The 17,525-nt window shown below is 39.2% G+C and overlaps 1 protein-coding gene across 1 annotated transcript in view; it reads right to left on the bottom strand.

The window, feature by feature from the left end:
- LOC311262277 (contactin-associated protein-like 5) overlaps positions 1-14,334 on the bottom strand; it is a 116,700-nt gene extending 102,366 nt beyond the window's left edge. Inside the window, exon 1 of the mRNA XM_084361553.1 lies at positions 14,130-14,334. Coding sequence (XP_084217679.1) covers positions 14,130-14,202 — 73 coding nt within the window. The 5' untranslated portion in view covers positions 14,203-14,334. The remainder of the gene's footprint in view (positions 1-14,129) is intronic.
- Positions 14,335-17,525: the final 3,191 nt, after the last annotated feature.

The raw sequence follows: 17,525 nt of genomic DNA, 5'->3' as shown, positions 1-17,525 counted from the left end.
TTAACATGCACAGCTTTTCCAGCCTTTACAGCAATCTGTCACGGCCCAGGACATCTCATGTGATAGCACTCAGATAATCAAATCTGTGAATCAACACTGCGAATAAAGTCAGCGAGCGACATAGAAACGAAAGGACAGACACCAGTCATAAGTTAGTCAAAGAAAAGTAATTTAAACTAAAGGGAAAAGTCGATAGTGACAACAGAGCTTTTAATCAAGAAGGGACAGGCTCTCACATGTTCAGTCCTCCCACTGGCAGCTCAGAACCAGCAGGCTATGTTTCATATGTTCTGAGACTGGAGATTATTAAAGGCGCGGGTGTGAAGCGCCATTATCACATATATGAGAGGGATATAAGAGGAAGCGTATAAGAGGGATATAGGATGGAAAGAAAGAGAAAGTGGGCTATATTGGTCAATATCAGTCGGATGTGAATTAAAAATAACAAAAAAATAAGGTAAAGTGGATCCTCAGCTCACACTTTGTGTTTCATTGTTCTTAAATGAAGCATTTTATTTTAAGACACAGTTTTCAGAAGCTCCTCATTATGAGTTAGGTTTTTAAATGCAGCCTTGTTGTACATACAATGAGGAAAGAACATTTATTTATTATTAGAGTATTATTATTTATATTCCCTGAGGTTTTAATGGGATAACTGATAATTCATATTGTTGAATTATTATTGAACTGTGCTTACTTTATCTCATGACAGTCAGTTGCTGACTGCATACAGATGTTGATACTAGAACTACTGGTCTACTGCGGTATATATGGTTCTGAATCATAATGCTAGTTACACATTCTGATGTTTCTTTGCTTGGGGAAATTTTCTCTAAGTCGACCTCGTTGAATTTTAATTGAATACCCTTGAGCTAGGGGAAATGTACACACCTGGAGGAGATCTGCGCTCTGCTGAGCGCACTCGACTAGTTATTACTTGGATCAATTCTTTGTTGGTTTTGGTCTTTTTATGGGATTTCTCAACACTATGAAAAATACAGGATATTGAAGCCTTAGCCTTTTTTCTGATATCCTTGCACCATTTGCCATCCTTTCATTTGCAAAATAAAAGGTGACATCTTATTAACCATTTACTGCCGCAAGCACATGTAGGTTCAGGGTTTCCCTTCACCTTTTGGCCTGTTAGATGTTCATTACTTCAACACTTAAATCGGTCGTATAGAATGAAAATATCTCAGTAACTCTCATATAAATAATCTTCTGAATTCAATTAAGGACACCGAGCATCTGATTAGGGGAAAAAAATACTGTTAGGCTACAGGTTTCACTTCCAGTCAAAATAAAATGAGCTCTTTGAAACTACCCACTCACCCTCCATAACGTCAACTATACATCACTGTGTGATAGCGGTATTGACTCAGCCATACTGTAGACCCTTTTTCCAATGCTCTCCACTGCTCATTAGCAAGCCTGTCTTTACCCGGGTGCACAACAGATGCAGCTCCACAAAGAAATCAAACTCAATTATCACAACAAAGTGCCATTTGTAGCACACACGGGATGGATATTTTAAGCTCTACTTGCAGAGGCATAATCACACCTGAACACGACTACGCACCCAATCAAATAGACATGCCTCACCAGATATGAGGAAGTCTGAGTTTCCTCTTGGATATCAAGTCTCAGGAAATGTACAAACAGCTGGATATGAGAAAAAATGCCAAAGGGATTTCCTAAAAATAGAACATGCAATAGAGACAGGGTGGAGCGGAGCAGAGCTTCTGAGTCCGACCTGATCCCCTTCTCTTCTCCGGGTGGATCAAACCCTGTGAGTTAAGTTACAGCTGCCAAATGTGAGCAAAACTTCGGCACATATATCTCAAAGAGCCTCCAGTATAATTTTGGTTTTCATATTCTTCACCAGATTGATTAGATATTATTGTGTTACAGCACAATTTGTGTTTGAATTTTTGTTGTTGTCTGTGTCGTGTGTTTTTGTCAATGTGTCTGTTTCCATCATGTGTTGTTGTTGTTGTTTGTGCACAGGTACAGTTGTGTTGGTCGTTTACTGTGTAGAGTTACTTCATTGATTAAAACTGCACAGTTTGGTCTTCATGTGGCTGCTACGAATTTAGGACCGCAGGAAGACCAGCAATCACTCTGCGGAGGCTAACAGGGGTCAGATAAAGACTCAAGAGTAAAACTACTTCTGATCCTACAAAGTAAAGTCAAAGTAAATAATAATAACAATAATAATAATAAATGTTATTCTGAATAACTAAGACAGATCTATGTACGTCAAGTTACTGAGCCTTTTGTCTTCTGACCGTCACTGACTTTTCTTTCTTAGGAATATATATATAAACCATGTATATTCATATATCCACATATGTTAAGTATAAATTATGTAATGGCCAACTGAAGTGTGTGCAGGGGCTGGGTATTTCTTGCTTTTGTTGTTCTTGGCCTTTTTTTTCTTGTCACTGGTCTGTGGAAAATGGAAATGTTATGTGACTGCTACATCAATGTGCGCCATTAAAAAATAAATAAATAAATAAATAAATAAATAGTCCATCATCGAAGAGCTGGAAAGCTTGTAGCTTCAGTTGGAACTTAAACTTTAATCACAGTCAGTTTAATTTCCACAACTAGGCTGCACATATTTTTTTCTTTAACAATGACTCTGTTGTTTAGTAGATTGTCATCTAATTCATTCATTTATTCATTCATTTATACACGCTGGTCCAAAGAGAGCAATTCACTCTGTGTTGAGTGCTCACCGTTACACAGGACAATGAGAGTAAAAGCAAAAATTCAACATTGAGGCAGGTTGTAAATAAAAGATAAGGATAAAAGCGAGAAAATGGTTTAAAATAATCAAACCAGCTTTAAACAACACCGTAAAAAATATATTGGTCCTAACTTGGATGAGCCACAGTGGAGGAAGCTCGTGAGGCAGCCCGTCAAAATCTACAGTATGTGCACCTAACGACACCGCAACAATAAGGTGCATCTGCAGCATAATGGGCCTTCTTAAAATAGTAGAGGTCACATCATAATCAGTGTGTTTACAGGAGGGCTGTCTGCTCTGTCTGCTGAGCATGTCAGCAGACACACATGTCATCTATGTGTCGGAAACACTCAGTTCAGAATTCTCTAGTCGAGTCAACACAATTTTTTCTCTTTCTTTCAACAGGAAGTCCAAAGCTGAAAATACTGTATTGAAAATATGTTTTAATATACTCTGTATTTATTGATGGTCTCTATTGGAAGACAAGAGTCACCGGGCGGTGTATGGTGGATGGTATATCGAGTTGAATAACGATGGTTACGTTGGTTTCAGCTCCCAAGTGTTTGTTTGTATTTGTTTACTAGTAAAAATTCCATAAATACTATTCACCTCTGCAATGCTTTTTGATGACTTTATGAAGACATTTCTCATTTTGCACTTAAAGATTCACACATATATACTGTATATGGCAATAAAAATCTGTTTTTTTTATTGAAATGTGGGCATTTATAATCAATAGAAGACTGCATATGCTTTGCATGTTCCACATTTTAGTGTAAGGCTGTCATGCAGTAGAGGACTGATCTCAGGACAGTCTGGTCTTGAGTCCACCAAGTTTCTGTGTGACTTTTTTTACAGTGAAAATCTGAAGCACAGCAATAAGTGATAAATCATTAGTCTATTAAATGTCAAATGTTATGAGTTACCGCAGCCTGTGTTTTCAAAAAGCTCCATTTTTCTGACATACAGTCAAAAAAAAAAACCTTTATTCACAAAGCTGTGAAATGAAAGACTGTTTGTATTTTCTGCTTGATAAATGAGTTAAGCAATTTATCATAGTTGTCATCTATTAAAGTTCTGTGACTGATTATTGTGACTAATGCGTCAGCAACGCAGAACAAAGTCTACAGGCCAGAAAGAGATTATTAAAGGCAAGAAATTAGTTACTCAGCTTCTCCCCACTTTACACCATAACTTTACTGGTACAACAAATTATGCGCTATTATGCCAAAGGTTTAGTGGGGTCTCACTCTGTCATTACACAAGAACCTATGTCAAAACAGCCTCACACACTGGAGGAAATATTAACAAAAGAAACAAGACACACACACACACATCACGATCATTAACGATGGCAATAAGCCACTTAAAACCATACAGTACGTATAGCACCTTATCGCAGCTAAGGCAGTGTGATGGAGGGTGCGTAAGTTCAGTCAACATAGACCACAGAGTCAATAATATCAAAGGCAACAGCGATAGTATCTGGTGACAGGCGGCCTCAGACCTCTGTGTGGTATTGATAAAGCTTCATATGATACCATGCATGGACTAACAGGCTTTGGGGCTCAGTGACCTCTGCTCAGCGATAGCCTGAGTGGAGCTGAGGTATCGGTTGACAATTAGTCCCAAACGCTGGCTGAATTCAAGGAAGCACGCATCAATACAAATGATTGAGGAAACACAGTCTGGTTTACTGTAGCACTTCATTTCTCTGAACACTGCATATAATCTAAAGGGACCTATGAGCATTTACAGGCAGCATGTGGGATGTTTTACTGGGCTATCGACAGCTTTAGTGATTATACACATCTCATCTGCCAGACATTAATTATTCAGCCCTCATTCAGGAATGTAGTCAGACAGGATTTGTGTTGATTTTCTGTAGGATTGCTGGAAGCAGTTTGAATAACAGCTTGGTAAACACATGGTAATAATGGGATAATATCTTATTAATAAAGGGATAATCATGGGTAAAACCGGTAGCAGCCATTAGGGAGTAACATCTTGGAAATAACCAGTAGGAAATATTTTATTTTTTAACCTGGGGGGTGGCCATAAAATCTATGTCTTCTGTCATGTATTCTCTCAGGAGTGATGGCTGACTCACTCTTTTACTGTGTGACTGCATGATTTGATTGCTCATGCGTCAGTTCAGAAATGATCCAAAACTAAAATTAGGTTTATTGAAATCATATCTACCATTATATCATTTGGGTATACAGATATCTATACTATCTATATATAAGCATCGCTTACTTTCAAGCATAAACAACCAATATTGATTTAGTAGCCGAAATTCAGCTGAGACGAGAGAAAAACATCTTTGCAGAGCAGGGTAAAGATAAAAACGAGGCTTTTGTAAGCTCCAGTTTTGTCTCTGAGGAATGGTTCATGGAGGTTCAGGAAGAGCAAAAAGTTGATTGAATTTCAGTCTTACAGCTTTACATAGCATTTCCTATGTGACTGTGGACGTGCATGGGCAGTCACTCAAGACGATACATTTATAGATATGATGCCTGTGTCACTGTGCTGCCCTCAGTCTGTTTGTGAGATATTTACTGATTCAAAGCTGCTGAATAAGGGCTGGATGCACCACAAGAGCACACAGGAAAACTATATTGATGTGCTGTAGGAGTATAGCCTGGCTTCTGGTGACTACTATATGTTGTTGTTCAATGCAGTCCAGAACGTCTGGACTCAGTCCAGTCACCAGAATAAAATGTTGGCAGTTAAGGAATATGGAGAAGGAGACCTTGGATCATATACAAGTGATGGATGGTTTAGGTGTTTTAAGCCAAGAAATGATCTTTTCCAAAACCTGACCAAGTGTGTGTTTGTGCCTAGCAAAAACCAGACCAGAAACACAGCACTGTGGCAACATTAAATAGAAAATTGAACCTAAAAAATGCTAAATTGTGACATAAAGAAATGTTACGTTTCGACATGTCCATGGTTTGCAGAAACACACATTGCCAACACTTACTGTATTTTTGTGACTGAGCAAATTAAAAAAGATTCCTATAACGATAGCTTCCTCATGTCCAATGCATGAACAGTGAATAGAAAATACGCAAAACACTTAAATATGTATTTCTAAACAGTTATATAACATATATATATATATATATAAAACATATAATATATATTACATATATATGTATATATACATATATATGTGTATATATATATATATATATATATACACATACATACATACCAATAACATGTTCCACTGGCATTCAGTTTTCATGTTTTCTCCTGACATGAAGTGAATCACTGCATCACGGCTCTGAGGGTGCAGCTTCGTTTTTCGTTAACTGAGCTTGCTAATCCCAGCACCTTCAGATAATAAGTGTTGCTCATGAATACATCATAATCAATATCAAATCATACAGTGTGCACATGTAGGCCTGTGTCTAATTCGCAGGTTATCATACCATGTAATTACATAAAATAATAAACTGTGCAATGAGGGCTCTGAAATCTGGCTGGGCGCGTGTGAGCAAGCTTTGCCTTTTTTTTCCTCTTTTAATTTAACACCTTTTTTTTTTCTTTTTAAGTCTGAGCGTTCAAAAAATAAATCTTTTTTTGTCTCATTTTTCATCACTGTAACCGGCTCTTGCTGATTATTGCATCAATCTCATTGGCACAGTCGATAGAAAGTGGGTGTTGATAATCCTTTCAAACCATCTGCCAGTAACACTGAAAATAAATAGAGGATGAAACTTACAGGCTGTACGGCTATTTGAGGCATATTCATTGCACTCAGTAGACTGAGGGTTGGTGCAGTGTCACTGTGGGACCAACACAGCTGCAAATGGAAAGGCCTCCACTGGCGCCACATTCATCACAATAGATTTTTTCTGCTCCCGAGGGATCGGGAAGAAAATTATTTCTCTAAATAGTCTTGTATCATGTGTCCGCTGTGTTTTCTTCTTTCTCATTAAAATCAAAGACATTTTGTTCTGCACGCTGAATCTGCAGAGGACCGTGGTGAAAGGAGCTTGTAGCATCAGCTCTCTGAAGACTGAATCCTGACAGTAACACACATTTACAGCAAGCCAATCTAACAGCTTCTTATCTGATAAGGGTGGTCGATATAATAAATATTATGACGTAATTAAATTTGTCTACTAGCACAGATTTAGTATATCTGGAGGAGCAATTGCTATCAGATTTTCAAAGTGCTACTTTAATTTACAGGATTTGCTCAAAAGACACTCTGGTAAATCTGCTTATTTTATTAATTAAAATAATTCAAAATTAATCTTAATAAAATGAAATGTAGTTTATAAGAATATATATTGATACGGTGATATAAAAATACATATGCTCTGACCAAACAGTAAATAACTTTACTGCCAGCCCTTAAATAATGAGTAGAGGACCTGAAACAACAGCATGAAGTCAGCAGCATCTGTCTGTTTATCATCTCCACACCACAGAGCCAAATAATTCAATAGAGATGCATCAGAAGAAACAAACTGCTTTGAAAAGATAAAATAAGAAAACTGTACAAGTCTCTTCATTTCATGTCTCTGTGGAGCGGCAGTCAGTCAGAGATCGAGCCGAAAGCTTTGAAATGCTGTATTTACTCAATTTAACCAAATAAACACGCAGGCCTCTGTAGTACTGCTCTTTATTTAACATCAGCTTTGAACATCAAGTCATTCTGATGACGACTGATTGGAGTGGAGTCATAGTCTAAACTAACCACTTGACAGCAGTCCTCCCAGACATTGAAATGTATAGGAATGTAGCAACTTTGTAAAAACCATCGTTAATAAATGTCAATTTATATTTAAGCTAATAGTAATTTGACTGTTAACAAACAATTAAATGTTTTATGAACCATTTATCAAGCAATTATTTATTGCAAAGTTGCAATTGATGTTCATAATACTTTTAAATGGTTAATAAATACTGTGTAGTTCATCTGTAAACATGATTTTATTGGCCATTATAAATTAACGTTTTTTTTATGTTTATCCTTAACACTTGTTTAATAAATGGTTTATAAAGCATATCATTGTTTAACAGTCAAATAACTATTGAGTAGTCTAATTAACTATAAATTCACCAGCTACAAATGATGGTTTTAATAAAGTGATTCTTTCTCATTAAGATTTAAGGGATTTCATTATAACTACCTGAAATTTTTATTGTCTTACATTCATGCTAGTTTTAGTTTTCTGCTACTTCATATGAAACTGCTGAAACTACTTCGTCTCCTTTATTTCAGTTTTGGTCGATCATTTTCAGAGTAAATATTTTAGTTCATATTAGGATAAAAATTGTTCGAATTTACAGCAAAATTTAAATTCAAAAGAAATTAAAAACGTGCAGTCTGTGTGACAACATATCAAACAAATAGGTTCACAGTGACAGTCCTGTGGCATCAGGATGACGAATATAGAGTCATCCTCATCACATAATTATACTGTAAACTATTTCTGTATATGTCATTACATTGCATCATATGTCACGCAATGTCATGTCAATTCTATCCCACCATGATGCCAGTCTGGGTGTTTACTCTGCACATTCCTTCCAGTTGGTATTGTCTCAGAAGAAATGCGCTGTATGTTTAAACATGAGGAAAAGTGCCTGCGCTGTCACACTGCAGTGTTCTGCCTCATTTACCTTTTGATAAATTCATCAGGCCTTGAATGTGTACAGCAGTAGGTGTTTCTTGAGTGCCTGCTTCACATTCATTAGCAGAGTGAATCTGCAGGTGCATCGTCTCCATCACACACACCAACTCACACACACGCGCCGTTATTCCTGGCAGCTTTGCACCAGCACGTTCCTGGTGCTTCAGATGGGAAATAATTAGTTGTGAAGTATCTGTTTGCCGAGCGAAGGTGAAGCATGACATTTTAAGTTAATATATATGTGTGGTTCTTCACCACATCGGAAACAGATTCCAGCTTATTAAAGATGAATGCATGGTGCAGCGGTCTCCACCTGCTGCGAGGGGATCACTAAGAGTGTGGCAATATTCCTCCCACAGACCTGCGGTGAAGAGAGTCATATCATCTGGTAATGAAAGCCTTCCCTTTTCCCAGCTAAAAGCAAACCCTAAATCACTTGTGTATCCACTCATAGCAGGAGACATAAAAGAAGCCTCACGTGGAGCTGTGGCAGGGCCCAGGCTGGGTTTAAACAAGGTGATGTGCTAGGTGAACCAGATTATATGATTATTCATATCGGTGATGTCAGACAGGATGTGACATCACCCCTGTGTTGATAAATGTGTATGTGCTGGAGTTAGATTAGGGCTCTGCCAAATGCTATAGTTCACAGTAATACTGGTATAATTTTTAGAATAAATTTAAAAAAAAAAAAAGATGCAATCATGTCACTATTCTGACTTGTTGACTTAATGATGTCACACTGTTACGATCAGCACCAACAAGCATGGCTGAAGGTTAAAGTAACATTGGCTAACATTATCATCCACAAAGAGGAGCGACCTTAAAATGTAAGAAGAGCAAAACCTGAGAAATTCAACAAATTCATTTCACCACCTCCAGCAGAAGCACCTGGTTGAGTAAAAGGAGAGCCAAACAATCCTGCGAGGGGAGCTTATGTTGTCCAGAATATTAATATTGCAGGAATACACTGAAATATTGTGACATTATGAGGAATAAAACAATGAGTTGATACCTAAATGTCAGGACTTATCGACTGTTCTTAACTTATAGAAAACTAAATATATTTTGTTTTTGGACTGTTCGGCAGAAAAAACATTGTTTAGACATCACATCTTGTGCTTTGGGGACAACGGAGACGGATATGTTTTAATACTGTTTTTAGACATTTTTAAGACTGAATGAATAATTTGTTAAAGGTGCAATACGTAAGAATTGGCCACCTATCATATTCATACTCCAACAACAAGGGGGCAGCATATCACCAGAGTAACCACTAACTGCTGCAAACTGTAGCTGCTGTTAGCTAGTAAGCTCAATTAACCGGGCAGCTAGTAGTCGTATTAGCTGACTCTGCCAGGACTGGGCGCTCAGAGCGCAGGTTAGCATGCTAACCTCAATAGATATCTCTGCAACACAGTACATAGATGTCTTCAACATAACACCAATACTCTTATTTCTTCACATTATGTTGATGATTTTAGTTTATGTTTGAATGTTTCAAACTAAAATTCTGAAATGTTGCACCTTCAATCTGAACAAAACTAGGCCTACCAGTGGCTTGTGAAGAAGAGACAGAATGTACACAGGGAAACTTGGGAGTTAAGACACATTTTATTCCCCCTCTTTTCCTAAATAGTCTGAATACTGAAAGCACTGATACGAATCTAATACCAGCTGAACCATCCAACTCCTGACAGGATAGAAATGAGCTTACTGGGTTAAGTTATGTACTTTATACATTTCAAATTGTAATCCACCTCACTACTTGTTACTGAAAAATGTCATCATAATTGCACATGGCTTTGGTGTTGGAGAAGATCTGTTCATAAGGCATGAGTAAAAAGAGCCCTAACTTTCTAGGCATGGGAGGATGTGAAAATGTCATGTCACGACTGTCCTGACCAAACTACCCATCAATCATCAAAATGTGCTTAAAACTCTTAAAATGGCAGTAAAATATACTGCAATTACTGTACATTACATTTTGTTAAGAAACAAATATCTGAATGCATCACAGATAGGACACACATCTTTTAGTGAACATCAATAAAAGCACTCTTAAATATGATAAATCATTAGGTGCCCTTGCATAAATACAGGATAAGTAAATCGTGGGCACCTCATTTCCCTGTCGTTTAGTTTGGTAAAGTATTTCCACATCTGATTGAAGTTTTTTGTGGGGGATAAAATATGCACCTGGGGACAGGTTTAGGATTTTGGAATGACTGGAAATATGCACACTCCCCCTTGTGGCAATGCAAAATAAATCAGGAAATCGATTAACTGTCGGACTGCACGAGCCATCAAGCTACACAGCCTTTTCCAGTCACTGATGTGAGGATATTCAAGATTATCCCGATAATGGAAATTCACCACAATCAGTGTTTTTATTCCAAATTTGGATAAAAATCTTTTATCCTCACGTCCCCATAACTTACAATTCCACATCCTGGCGAGGCCGTTAACACAAAACCACTGTAGCTGGTCACCACTTCCAGTAAAGTCAATAAAAAGAACCAGTGGGGGAATTGTGCATTGAACTAGAGACAAAGATCAATGTATTTTTAAAGACTCGACCCCTGTATAATCACTTTTCACACTTCACTGATATAATTGCCGGAGAGAAACTTGTGGTTTGTTGTCGAGACAGATATCCACTCATGGGTGGTAAAGTTGAATTACATGTACATATGTGATGAGAAGAGAAATCATCACACAATACATCTGTGAATAGCTCCTCTGTTGCCAGTCATTTGGCCATTACTGTAAAGGTCACACCAATACAGGATCAATTAACGCCTGCTGAAAAATGACAGACTGAATGCTGACGTAGTCTGCGCTGTACACGCCTTCCTATCTTTGAAAAGCCACAGAGAGTGCAGAGGGTTTTCTGAGAGGAAGTGGCTGCCACCTAACAAAAGGCCACACAAACCAGCCGTGACACATCTCTGCTCCCCTCCTTTTGTTTCTCCGTGGTAAATATGAAGGCAGCTCTTTGACCTCCAGAAGCATCTCATCATTTCATCTCAGCACAGCATGTCAGAGCTGATCACTGCACACATTTGAGAACCACAGGACTGTCATAAATGAGTAATGCAGCTTAGTTTAGCTCACTTCCTCACCTTTAGATAAACTGCTTTAACCCCAGCACAAGGCTGCTGTAGCACTGGGCCAGATAATGTCATGTCGCTGGCGTATTCACACCGTGTTGGGAATGACTTTTCATATTTTTAACGGGACGATATTTTTAAAGTTTCTAATTGTCAGGCTAGAAATGAAAACTTTGTCCTAAAGCTGTGGCGAGATGGAACGGTGATGGGTCAACAACAAGAAAAACAACTGTTATTCCACTGGGAGCCTGCACAAATGGCAGCCCGGGAAAGATTTAAGTTATATATGTATCCTAATCTAGATTACATATTATTGTTGTAAAACTGATATTTTGGCCTGAGGGGGAGCTAGAGTGTCTGACATGGAGAGGTTCATTCTCTCAGGAGCATGAATGTGCTCAGTTAAAATCTAAAGCACAAAGTACATTTCGACAGTCTGTAATGAAGTGTGTAAGAGGCAGGGCTCTCTACAGTGTTGTGCGTATCACAGTCAGGTTGTTTACCTTTCACACTGAAGCTTTTGCCCTTTCCAGTCGTGGCATTTGTGAGAGAAGTGTGTGAGGTATATTTTTTTATACATTATTGCATTTGTATTGACGTGTTTGGTGGTATATTACTGGTTTGGCAAGAGGTAAGAAGTGGTAGAAGCCACATGTGCTGTGATGGCTAATATAAGTGTGTGTGTGTGTGTGTGTATCTGTGTACTTTTATTGCTACTCTTGGTGATATATTGTTGTTATTTTCAGTGGGATAGAGTGGTTGAACGTGTCATGTGATATGTACTGATTGTATTTCTTTGTATATGTTCTGCACTTGATTGCAGTTCTCTGTGATATATTGTCGGTATTGCACATGGAATGAGTAGAGCCGACAGGTCATGTGACCTTGGCCTGTGACCTTTGGAGTTGAAATGCATTGTTTTTCTTGTGATTAAATTATTTAATTTTTATCATCATCAGTGTCACAGATTCTGTGTCAGACTGCAAACCGACAGCATGGAATTAAATCACAGGTAAGGACAGTCACTGTTTTTTTTTATTTGAAAGTTGGATTTTGTGTAATAGGCGAGATATGGGAAAGAATTTTCAAAAGAAACTTGAAAATCTAACCCCGAACTAACCCACGGAACAAAGAGTGGAGCTGGTCAGGACTTCTTTATGTTGAGCCATGGTGACTCAAGCTCTCTACCTCATTTGTAAATATAAAAAATACACATAACTTCCTGTTAAGGGACTAAATATTAGCTAAGTGTCCAGTATGTCTCAGAAAATACACGCAACACTATGTTAACAGTGACCTTTGTCTGTAGTTCGGTTTGAAGTTTAAACCTCATTGTTCCTACTGCAGACTTCTAATGGGATTTCTGCAACATGGTTGAGAGATAAATTAAAGAGAGAAATTGCATTTTTGAACAGTGAGCCTCTCTGTACAGGCTTTATAATAACCATCATTAATAACTAGCACATTTATAGTTGACTCAACTTCAGTTAATAGTGTTTCACCGTTAACAAGCTATGAAATTATTTATAAACCATTTATCAAGCAACTGTTTATTGTAGAGTCACAGCTGATGTTTATAATACTTTCTGAATGGTTAATTAATACTCTGTAGTTCATCTGTAAACGTCACGTAAATGGAAATTGTAAACATGGTGTTTATAAACCTGGTCTATGAGGCATGCCATTGTTTGTCAACAGTCAGATAACTATTAACTAAAGTTTAATTAACTACAACTAAGTGTTACTATACTAATAATAGCACCACATACAAATGTTCCTTGTCCAGCATGCTATTCACTACCACATCTCCACTTTACTTCAGAGAGCAAAGAGAAGCTAACAACTGTGAATTTTAGTCTGTTATGCCTGAGAAATGAGTGAAATGATGGATGGTTTATCAAAATTGTCATCTCCACAAATCCACTCACGTAATATTGGAAAGCACTCATGCAACTAAATCGGCTAAATCTTCACATTTAAAGATGACAGCCCTCTGGGTGAAGCAATCTGTCTTCAGTGGAGGCTCCGGCGGGCTCCGTGCGTGTGAGCGCTCGGTGTTTTCACGGAGGACTCGTCTCTGTGCACTACAGCTGTGAGCAGTCAGCACTTTCTCCTCCCGACGCACACACACCAGACAAACATGTCCGAAGACTGACCTTAAAAAATACCACATGAAGTGTGCGAGGACGCAGCCCGAGGACGCGCGCTCTCCACACCGCCGCTGACTGTCTGTCGGAGGAGAAATGAACCTGTTTGCTTGACCTTCATCGAGTCCATTGTGCTCACAGAAACACAAGCGAGCACGCACCAACTACTTGTTCATCTGAGTCATACTGACACAAAGGAAGCCGTCCTCAAGTACTCTTCAAAGTCGACTTCACATGACCAACAACAGCACAGTTATCTCTTTATGGTCACGATGCTCCCTGCGCAACACCGGGAGGACAAAGGTAGCAGCCAGGCGGAAAAACTCCAGCAGCCTCCACTTGAGAGGAGATAGGAGAGGAGAGGAGATAGGATATGAGAGAGGAGAGAGGAGGAGAGGAGAGGAGAGAGGAGGAGAGAGGAGGAGAGCAGCTTACAGGTGAGCGGAGGTAGAATACTCACAGTGAGTCGCGGCGGATGCTCCGCGTAACACGCTCAGAGTATAAAGGGTAACCATATGCAGCAGAAAAACCATCTTCCAGCCGTGGTGTGGTTATTATCCGTGTGTCCGCAGAGAGGCTAACAACCAGGAGAGGTTCCTCCTCGCTCCTCCAGCACGGAGGGTCAGAAGGAGTCTGATGTGGAAGAACAAACCGCTCCCACGACGACTCTCTCTCTCACTGCGAGGCGAGCGAGGCACAGCCCACCTCTCTCCCCCTGCCTCTCTCTCTCCCTCTCTCTCCCCTGCCTCTCTCCCTCTCCCTCCCTCTCTCTCTCTCACTTCCAGTCTTTATTGGCAGAATAAGAGCATTGTGATGCCCAAGCACTGCTATGAAAATGCAGAACAATAGCAGAAAAGATCCACAGAGAAAAGCCCCGTGTGTGCAGCAGTCCCCGTCTGTATCCGGATAACTTTATTGAAACATTACAAGTATGGTGGCAGGGCAGTTCCCACGAGGACTATTAGTGGCTTTCAAAGGCCTGTGAAGCATGAAGCATCTGACCGGTGTGACATGTTTCATCTCGTCAGAAGATGTACTGGTCTTCCTGTCAGACACTCTGATTTGTTTTATTGGTGTGACCGTAACTGGCAGCCTACAGAAGTGCTGATGTGGCACAAGGTTTATAATATGAAGATAAGGCTGGGAGCACTCACCCAGGGACCCTATTAAGGAGCCCGTGAGAGCACACCCGTCTTTCTCATTTTCTGTTCTTATCATAAATGTATGTATTTTTACTGCTTTAAGCGCTCACTGCTGTATGTAAGGCACAGGATTTAATATCATGCACTTGCCTGTGCAACTGCTGGTATCAGCACATCCATAGTAAAGGGTAACTACCAATTTTACACATTAAAGGAGTGCTACATAGTTTTGGAGAAGAAATTCAAACTCAGAATTTACAATATTAATGAGGTCATAAAACAAACTTTTCCATAAGTGAATAAACAAGCTGTTCTCAGAGGAAAATAAGGTCCCAGAACACTGTGTGAAGCTAGAAAGGTGGCAGGGTCCGCCACATATAAACAAAGTAAAACAGTATAAATTGTGTTGTCCTTTAAGGTCAGTTTGTTTATTCAGTTCATTCAGTCATGAAAACAAAGAGAGTTTGAATATTTAGTTTGTTCAGGCAAAAAAAAAAAAAAACAGCCAATGAACATCTTTCTCTTCTCTTTAACACTTCTTCCCCAAAACTACAGAATGGTCCGTTAAATTGTGTTTATAGGTCTGAGTAGCACTTCTGCATAGGTGAAAAAAAATTAGCACAAAGCCTTCTGTGGCTCGAGAGGAAGCTGCATGCAATAGAGTAAGGAAGTATACGTGGAATAAAAAAAGGCGATATCTCTGGTTCGGCCAGCACAGTCACCAGGATCAAGTGTTAACAGTTCATGTTTCTACAAATCACAGAAACATTTGTACATACCATATTGGCTTTTCTCAAAAATGTGTCATTCATGTTCAAATTACATGTTTACGACCTGACGTTCATGGCGGGAGGTGGAGGGGATGCCAAGCCAGTGACAGCAGTTCAAGTCTCTGTTTCAGTATTTGTAAGTGTGACCCCAGAGTCCACAGGATTATTTCTAGCTGTGTTTGAGGCGACAAAAAACCGATATTTTCTACAGAAAGTGTGCCATCTTCAGCCATGTGTGTCGCAACCAAAACAGGTATTTTAAGGCACGGCATGATGTTTTCCTAACCCTAACCAAGTGGTTTTTGTGCCTAGACCTAACCAGAGCATAAGCACAACCTTAAAGAGAAAAACAGAAAATTAAACCAGAAGAAAAGTTCCAACACATAGAAACGCAAAGTTTTAACTTATCTGTGGATTTGCAGAATGCTTTGTCAACTTTTATTCTGACGGTTCGGTCGGTTCTGCTGTATCAGTTGTGATCATTTGTTTTTAAACTGTCCATAATGAGTCCAACAGTGTTATAGGAGAGCAATGACAGAACAGTGGACTGCTTTTCAAAACCTGGTTCCACAATGCAACGCTGTGGTCTACAAGGACTGAACTACTTATTAATTGGGTGCAAAGGAGCTCTTTGTTTTGTAAATCTTGTCATATGCTCTTGAATAAATATATATATTTTTTTAATTTTATAGCTTTACTACAGTTTACAGATCGTTGACAGTATTTTTTAAATGTGATATCTGTGGTGTGTGTGGTGTTGGACCAAGTAGGCCATGTGACCACATGACCTCTGCAAAAATGTGGACATGGACAGAGCTCATTTCTCATTTCAGTCTGGATGACATTGCCACTCTTGAGTTATGACTCTAGTGTGGGTAAAAACCCAAACGCAACAAAATGGAGACGACAAATGGTTTGCACTTCACGGCACAACCTCCTACACAATTACACTGCTACGTTTAATAGTATAGTGTAATAAAGGAGCAACAAATTGGTGCAGCAAATCATTTAAACAGAATAAAAATATATATACAATCTAGCATAACAACTAGATGTGATGGTAATAGTGAGAACCATAGGAGATAATAAAAACCGAAAGAGGAAGCAGATTTCAGAGGAGCTCATTACCGCTTTATGTGTTGTTCTGCAGCTTTTCCCTCTGGCCATTTCACTGCTTGTATTGCATGGTCAGTTTTTACCCTCAAGTATGTACTTAACTTTCTTTAGGTCTGAGAGAGTGTCATACTTTTTTGGTATTTGAACTTTACTTTGCTAAAGAACTGAATTCTTCTGTCTTTCTGCAGCAGTGCATCAGAAAGTGTTGCTCTGTCTCTGCATCTTGTTGTTGGCAGAAGTGACTCAATCTGTTTTCTCCGGGTTGCCAGGTTTTTCTGTGACAACCGGTCTCAATGGCCAATTTTGTGGTCACTTGTGTGGTCGGTCACTCAGTCCCACTTGCTTAATGTCTTTCTCAGTTTCTGAATGCTCACACTGCCCAGATTCTCTGCCACTCTGTATTGTATGTTCAGTGTTCAGAGTTAACATTTTTCATTTGAGTTTTTGTCGTCGATGTCCAGTGGCTGCTGCACTTTCTTTTTCCTGCTGGCTGTCTGCTGAGATCCAGTCTTAGCCACATAACCAGCTGGCTGAGGGAACTTCTCTCCATCTTCTTCCTTGGCAACACAGTGCTTGGTAATGGCTCAACGTCCATGCTGTTGCATTTTTGTAGGCCCCACACTGAACATACCATACAATCGCTTCATTATTTTTTGGGGTCAGATTCACTTCACAACATTTCTCGCTAACTTGGAAATACCAAGTTAAAGGTCCGGTGTGTAGGATTAAATAGCATCTAGCACGGTGTTTGCAGACTGCAACCAACTGAACACCCCTCACTTTACCCTCCACTGCTATGGCTGCTAAAAACATGAAAACTTGAAAGGC

This window comes from Pagrus pagrus, assembly GCF_965226575.1.
Source record: "Pagrus pagrus genome assembly, chromosome: 9".
Taxonomy (NCBI): Eukaryota; Metazoa; Chordata; class Actinopteri; order Spariformes; family Sparidae; genus Pagrus; species Pagrus pagrus.
This window is presented reverse-complemented; position numbering and strand designations above follow the sequence as displayed.